Raw genomic sequence first — 8,365 nt, 5'->3', positions numbered from 1 at the left:
CGGCCTCACCGCCGCCGCGGAGCCCAGCCGGGTCGGAGCCGGGCGGGGGGTGGAGGACCGGCCTCGCTGCCGCCGCCACAGCCTTGGGGAGATTGAGGGGGGGTCGGCCTCACCGCCGCCGCGGAGCCCAGCCGGGTCGGAGCCGGGCGGGGGGTGGAGGACCGGCCTCGCTGCCGCCGCCACAGCCTTGGGGAGATTGAGGGGGGGGGGATGGAGGAGATGGAGCTCTTCTCCCCCCCCGCGAGTATCGCGGGTCCCCCTCTTGTAACTACATAAAATGAAATTAAAAAAATAGAAAGTTACACGGCTATGAATCACCAGGGGCCCCAAACATGGTGCCATGGTTCCCAGCAGCAAATTTTCTGGCACCTACCAAGTGTTTTTAGAAAGTGGGCGGGGCCATGTGAGCTCTGCAGATTCTTAAGTATGTTGCTTTGGCTGCAGCTGCTACCACAGCACAAGGATCTTCATTGTGTGATTGAAGGTAAGCTGCAGCAGCCATTTTGTGGCTGTACCACCCATAATATAGTAGAATTCCTAAGGTGTCTGCAGGCTCAAAAGGGTTGGGAAACCCTGCTATAAACTTACGAGTATTTAACATCATCTCAAACTGACCTTTATAGTTTTATTATGGCGTTGAAGCTCACGGCAGAGAGATTCCAGTTTGCTCCGTGCTAGGATAGCTTTGCTATGCTCACTCTGCAAGTGAACCTTCTCCTTCACAACTTGAGCCTGCTTCTTCTGCAGCACCTTCATCTGCCGTTGAACATTTCGGCTTTCCTCCAACTAAATAAGAGAAATAAAGCGAGGTAAAAAACCCATTCTTTGGCATAGCATCTTAAATCCATGTGATATTCTGTAGCTGATCAGATTTAAAAATTGTACACTGACAACTACAAACCATGACTTGGGCTTGATTACCAGCACAGCTAGAACCTCACAGCCTTGACATGTTATCAAAGTTTCATGCTATCACAGTTCCAGACTATGACTACCCACGATTAAGGAGAACTACTGCTAAGTCCTGCTACAAAGAGTGGCTAAGAGCTTCAGTACTTCCTAGACACCCATGGTATAGCCCTTCCTACTTCTAAATCCTGAAGTGAAACTCCAGGTGTCCTCTTTCCACCAAGCTGGTCACTGTTATTCATATCCTTATAACCACAAAGCTTTATTATAGGACTCTGCTGGGGCAGCAGCCAAATACTTTGTGGAAGCCATAAACTAGCATGGAACAAGGAACTGGAGGGTTAACCTCCCCAAATAACAAAGCACCACCTGAAGAAACAAATGCACTCTATGGCCTTTGCAAGCCAACAACAACAGTACTGCCAGCTGAAGCCTTGTTTCTATGTATAAAGCAGATGGAGGTGGCAGGGATCTTTCAGGGAGGAGTCTGACGTCAGGCCTGACAGCAACCACCAGGAAAACTTGCTAGGAATTAATAGCCATAAAGGAACAGAGACATATATCTGAGAATTCTTTCTAACTCCAGAATTACTTTCTGTAAGGTATCCCATTACTGAGTATTTTTTTAATGCAGCTATTACAGTCATGATTCTATATGTATCAGAATATGTCCTTTTCTATAAAAGAAGAGTTCTGAGCATGCATGGCAATTCTTTACTGTACACGCAATGCACTTTTCTACCTATGAGGCTATGAGTACAGTCAACACTGCATTTGAACCTGGCTTGTAAATCACAGCTGCTCTTTGGATTTAAACCTATACCAAGCAGGCCAAACCAAATGCGAACAGTGTATTTATGCATATCCCACTTAGAAAACAGGAAACAGTATACTTGTATTTCCTGCTTTCCTCACTTATGTGTCATGTCCAAAGATACTATTAATATACAATCTCCAGTTTTTATTTCATTAACTAAAATACTGTTCCCTCACAACTTCAAGACAAGCAACAGATCCAAAAGAATTCCTGCACAAGTAGCTTTATTCACACATGTTCAAAGTGTGTTTTACCAATTTGTTCTTATTTAATTCTTCACAGAAAGTGCTTCATTCTACTTCTACTGATGCTATGAACATCTGAAGCTGCACAGCTCCTGGGCTATATACATCTTTAGAATTAAACTCTCTTGAATTTTATTGTAGCACATACCAGATCAGCGTATTTCTTGCAGAGTGCCGCCAATTTTTCTTCTGGAGTAGCAAGAGTATTTAAGGCCTGCATTAGTAATAATACTTCTTTTCCTATGGATGATGCAGGAAAGTATAAAATATTTTAGTAAGCAGCACCAACAGTTTGGCTCTGAAAAACTTCAGTACAGAAATGATTTTATTATTTACAGTTTCTAAACTGTAAACTATCGCACAAATATAAACAAAAAAGAAACTTTGACACAGCACATAAATAAAAGTCTTGTAATGCCGCTAATGAAATACAGAGTGAAGAATGTATACAATTGCATACATAACAATAGCTGATGAATATTTGTTTCAACAAACATAAACAACAGGTTAGATCCTACAAACTTCAGGTAAAAGCAGGTATTGCCTTGCCTTCCATCTCTCCCAGACACCAAGACAATGCTGGGGGATCAAGGGGACTTTGCAGGCAAATACCACAACACACGGAGAGTTGCACAGAGGAGGGGGAACCAGGCAAGATTACAACTCCTCCTTCCCCTGATGGCAGAAATACAGAGGGATCAAGCTTTCCATAGGTGAAAGAGGAGCAATTTTGCCTGGTTTCCCATCTTCACTACAGCTAGTGGCATTTTGTCTACAAAGTTCCTCCAACAGAGCACTGGCCCTCCAGGGATCTTGGGGGTGCCAGGGGAAGGTGAAAGATCTACTACCATAAGTATCTTCTGGTTATGATTTGCAGGATCCAGTCCAGTATTTTTTTAAAAACAGACAAACTTTAAAGTCTTTTAATGTTGTGATTCTATTTATCATGCCCAATATCTATAAAGAACACACAGTCATAGAAGCTTACAGAAATTGTTTTCTACTCAAATTCAGCATAACATTCCATATTTCAACAAATGTAAAAACCTTTCCTGGATGTATTTGATATTATAGTCTATTTTATTGCTTCATAAGGCAAAGGAGATGAAAAACCAAAATATTTTACAAAGGGGCTAGTGATCTATTTTCAATCCTGAAACATCAACAGCAGCTATTTAATCCTAGCCTAGTACAGCTACATACCTAAGGTTTTCTCTTTGTTCTTCTCAGCCTCTGGGTCTTGCTGGCCATCAGGTGGGTCAATACGGGTTTCTTCTCTCCCAGGAGTCTCCTCTCGCAGTTCTTCAGCACAGAACACAGGTCCCAACAGCTTTCTATTTCTGTCTATGTAATCCTCCACCTCCTCCAATGCACCTGCATTTTCTGTGCCATCATAATTTGTTTCTGAATGCTGCAGCATTCTATTCAGTTCTGTACACTTGCTATTCATTAGCTGTTCCTGGTTGCTACTTCCAATCTCACAGATTTGTGATTCTTCTGTACTAAGAAATAAGCACTAGAGAAAGGAAAGAACTGCATAAGCTATTTAATTTTTAAAAAACCCTCTTTTCTTTATATTATGATCCAAGATTATCCCAGAAACATTATCTCTCCCTTATTATAAAAGAGTAGTGGGTGCCAAAGTTCTAATTCTAAAATGCACTCCCTTAGTGTATGGCTGATGGAACTGCTCCTCAGCATATATCGCCACCAATCAGAAGGCAAAGCCCGGGTACCGCCCACACCACAACTGCTGCGACACTGTTTGCCCAAAGCCAGAGCACTCTCCCAGAGCCTCTTTCTAGATCTCGTTGTATTTAATTCCACAACGGGCCTTATTTCTAGTAAGAATATATGACAGGACATATACAAGCCCAACACACTGTATAGAATGAACAACAAGTTACAAACACAGAAGAGAGCTCATCCCACTGTGCAATCATGTTGCGTGTGGCCTCTTACACTGCAATTCAATAATCTTACTTATAGAATCATAGAATCACAGAGTTGGAAGGGGCCATACAGGCCCTTTAGTCGAGCCCCCTGCTCAACGCACTTGAAAGTGACCTCACAAAATAATGTTTAATATACATAGGATTAGGCAGCTCTTTTCATAACACAGAAACTGATTGAGATGATTCAACAGTGCTTTCAGAAGCAATAATTAGTTGGTCACCTTGATTGCCTAGAGGTTTGCTGGACCACACAGAAACTGCAGCCTATTTGAGAATTTTATATTGGACATCACTGCCTTAGAGTGAAGCATGCCTGCCTGATCCTTTTAAAAAAAGATTCTATAGAACAGGTATGTCCAACAGGTAGATCGCGATCTACCAGTAGATCGCAGAGGGGTCAGAGGTAGATCACCAGCCCCTTACCAGTGAATGACAGAAAGTGCATTATAAATGGGGGGGCCCCGCGCGCAGTGGAACCCAACTTTAGCGGGTTAAAATCTAATTTGAAACTTTATTTTCATGGTGGTAGATCACCGGCACTTTTGGCCGGAAAAAAATAGATCACTAACTGTTCGAAGTTGGACATGCCTGCTATAGAACATATAAGCAACATTTATAGTTGCTCAAGTGCCAAGCTAGGACAGGAATTTCCTAACTTAATAATCCTGCATTGTTATGAAGGTGCGTGACTTTGGGCCAGTCAAGATCACTCAGCCTAACAGGGATGCTGTAAAGATAAAATGGACAAAGGAACCTTATGTATGTCATCCTGAGTTCTTTGGAGGAAGGATGGGATAAAAAGCCTCAGACTTGAGACTTTCTTACTATCTGTTCACAGAATCTAGCTATACCTTACCTTTAATAAACTCAAGTCTTAATGGATGAACCAGTGCTCTCCAATTGTATAAATACAGCTTCAAAGACCTCAGCCTAGGTCTAACGAACTGCTAACGAACTGGGATGTATAGATTTGATGGCGGGCAAACGGGAGAAGGCCACTGCTTGGAAGGCCGGGGGGGGGGCTCAACAGACCTTCCCGCGCCCACCCACTTCGGTGGGCGAGCAGGGGAAGGCACGGGGAGGCATTTAAATGCCTCCCCGCTGCTTGGAAGGCCTTCCCCGGCCTGCCCACTTAGGCAGGTGGGCCAGGGAAGGTCGGGGGGCTCAACACGCCTTCCCCCACCCTCCTGCTGCAGCGGGCGAGCAGGAGAAGGTACGGGGAGGCATTTAAATGCCTTCCCACTGCTTGGAAGGCCTTCACCGGCCTGTCCGCTTAGGCCGGCCGGCCAGGAAAGGCCAGGGATTGCTGGGCTTGTAACTGCCGGAGCGCTGCTCCGGTGTGCTCTGGCAGGAAATGACCCCTGTTCATATTCATTTTAAAGAAGTCTAGCTAGTACCACTGCAAAGATATTGTTGAACATGCAGCATCAAAAGTGTTAATAAACAGAAAGTACAATACAAAACTATTTAGTTTTCAAATAATCTGATGCAAACTGAATTCATATATTGGGATTAAGAGTCAACTTCCAGCTTCAAAGATTTTGGAAATATTGCGAAACTTCACCCATCTTCTTCCAGCAGCTTATTTATTATACTTTGCTCAGTAAAGCTTGGATCAAACTACTGTTTCTCTATATTTCCCACAGTGTGATGTAGTATTTAGAGTGCTGGAGGAGAATCTGGGAGACTCAGGTTCAAATCCCACTCAGCCATGGAAGCTCACTGGGTGACCATAGGGCAGTCACATACACTTAGCTTAACTACCTCATGGTGCAGTGATAAAATGGAGAATGATGATGTAAGCTGTTTTGGGTCCCCCGTTGGGGAGAAAGGTGGGGTATAAATGAAATAAAAGAAAATGGGACAGATTGTACGGAAAAAACACACTGTGTGTTTGTATACGTACATATCAAAGATAGACTGGAATATTATGATACAGTAGACACTGGATCATATTACACCAAACACAGGTTTATGTTTGAATGCAAAGTCATCACAGTTCAATGAAAAAGTGTAAAACTTAGCAGTGCCACCAGAAAATGTGGGTAAAAGACTGAGATGGGAAGTCCCACTGGCACATTTAACCACTAGATCCCTAAACAGTTAGTATATTAGCATCTAATATGCTCATCCATAGGCATTCATTGTCCAAATGCCTTAAAATTAAAAGAACCAGAATGGCCCCACAAAAAGTATAGCTTTTTCATGTCATAGAGGAGCTTAGGTTTTCATTGGTTAGGAAAAAATATCAATTATTTTTTAAAGTACTGTCAGTAATACTACTATGGAGAAATTCAAAAGCATGAATCCCTTCTCATAATCATGAAAAATGGGTGTTTCCCTATCATAACCCCATTGTAGTAGGGATTGGCCAAGTACAGAATATAACAGCCTTAGAAAAGCAACTGAGCAATGACATCTCACACAGATGCAGCATGTGATGGATTTTAATAATTTCGTTGGGAGTTTCTTAATTTCAATTTGCATTGGATTCTGTGCCTAAATATCATCAGTGAAAGAAATAAGATTGGTGCTAGCATCTGGGACAAAATTAACAGGTCTACTAGGTTCTCTCCCCCCCCCCCTCTATTTTACTTCAACCATTTTAAAGGAAGAGAAACACAGATCTAATTAAGAACGTAGCACACACTTTGTGATTTTGAAACAATGAGTTTCCTACTGTTCTTGCTTAAGAACAAACATGCTCCACAAAAGACTAAAGGTGATTGTAAGAGCCCTCTGATGCTTGCACATACAGCTATTTACTGGTCACATGAGAAATGCATTTTGAACCTGTTTATCCTGCCCAGGGGTAGGATACAATAATTGCTTCCAAAAAGCTTGAGTAGACATTAGAAAGGATACTGTAGAAAGGCATCCAAGCTAGCTAAACAAGTTTGTAAAACACAGAAGTGAATTGTACTACTGTAGCAGTATCAAGGCTTATTTAGAGATTTCACTGGACTCAGGGTACACAAAGTACTCTGGTTTGTGCATCCAAAGATACCAATCACATCACATCTTCCTTGTGATGAAATGCAGCCATAAGAACAGTTCTGATACAGCACTCATCTATTATGACGAGATGCTCTTAAAAAGATGTTTTATTTAACACCAGTACATCTCTTTTGTTTCATTAAAACATTTATCAGCAGAAGCAACATTATGTTGTCAGGCCTGTTCCAAAGATGGAAAACAAAATAAATAAACATAAAATAGACCACATATAACTGTTCTGAAGCTAAGGAGGCCAGAAAAAAAAACAACACTGAAAATGAAGTAATTAAGACAACATAATGGCATTTATATATAGGTTTTTAGACTTGAAAAATCCTAAGTTGCTAAAGAAACAAAACAATGAATTATCTTTTATTTCCCATCCCCCAAATTTCACACCTATTTTATATTTAACAATCTAGTTTCACAGATCACCTGCATTTGTTACATTCTGGGGGCATTTTACCACCTTACCTCGACCGAGTTTAGAATCGATAATGTACTTGAGATGATACACAAGCACCTTCTTATACAGTACTCGGGTGTGAAGTGCAGAGTGCAGTCAAAGAATAAAAAAAGCTTCAGAGCAACTTGCTGCCCGCGATGCTAAGCGACTACGACAATAACCAAGTCGCCCGCCCTCTCGGCGGGGGAAGGATAGCGCCCTGGGCTTCGCGAGAGGAAAGAGAGACAGAACTGCCTCGAGTAGAGAATGAGGCAGAATGCTATTAAGTCAGCGCCAGCAGTTCAGCTCCTCCTGCTGCTTCCTCCTCCGTACCTGAAGCCGACATCCCTCCAGGTGAACCTTCGCTTCTGAACTGCTGGCACCGCAGTCATGCGGACGAAGACCAGGCGCGGATGGCGCCCCCAGAGCCTCGCGCGCGAAACGCTCCCAGCACCGGCCGGCGGAGGCCGCGTGGAGCAGGGGCGCCCCCAGCCGGGTAAAGGAGGACGAAATAGCGGGCAGTTACCTCAGAGCCCCCTGCCGCCACCCCCGGAGCCGGCGCCTCCTCTCCCTCGCCTGGCTCCTGCGGATGCTCCAAGTTCGGCTCAGGCCCCGCCGCTCGGCTTCCTTCGCCGCACGCGAGTTGAGCTCCGTGCGCCGCCATAACGTGACGGCAGAACCCAAACAAGCCGGCCCTCACCAGGAGCACACCGGAAGTAAGCGTACGGACACCGGGCCCTCTGCCCCATTCTCGGGTGAGCCAATCAGCAGATAGCTTTTTGTGTTACGTAACGTAACACGTCCGTGTTCTCCCGCCTCCCAGAGCCCGGATGAAGCGAAAACTCCAAGGTCCCCTCTGGACTCGGCCCTTATTCTCTTGCGTCAGGTACTACAGTTCCCAGCGCACTCTGCGTTGCGCGTATCAGGAGTCCCTCGGGAAGTGACACGAAAATTCTTTTCGCTTTTCCAATCAGAAAAGCACGCCGGAACAACGCCA

General features: G+C 43.9%; 1 protein-coding gene across 1 annotated transcript in view; it reads right to left on the bottom strand.

The window, feature by feature from the left end:
* Positions 1-8,048, bottom strand: part of TXLNG (taxilin gamma) — a 23,624-nt gene extending 15,576 nt beyond the window's left edge. Inside the window, exons 1-4 of the mRNA XM_015417607.1 lie at positions 7,895-8,048; positions 3,175-3,487; positions 2,120-2,211; positions 616-786 (exon numbers count right to left, since the gene is read on the bottom strand). Coding sequence (XP_015273093.1) covers positions 616-786; positions 2,120-2,211; positions 3,175-3,487; positions 7,895-8,032 — 714 coding nt within the window. The 5' untranslated portion in view covers positions 8,033-8,048. The remainder of the gene's footprint in view (positions 1-615; positions 787-2,119; positions 2,212-3,174; positions 3,488-7,894) is intronic.
* Between the last annotated feature and the right edge of the window lie 317 nt (positions 8,049-8,365).

This window comes from Gekko japonicus, unplaced genomic scaffold (assembly GCF_001447785.1).
Source record: "Gekko japonicus isolate JY-2015 unplaced genomic scaffold, Gekko_japonicus_V1.1 scaffold18, whole genome shotgun sequence".
Taxonomy (NCBI): Eukaryota; Metazoa; Chordata; class Lepidosauria; order Squamata; family Gekkonidae; genus Gekko; species Gekko japonicus.
Note: the sequence above shows the minus strand (reverse complement) of the source record. Positions and strands in the feature narration are given on the sequence as shown.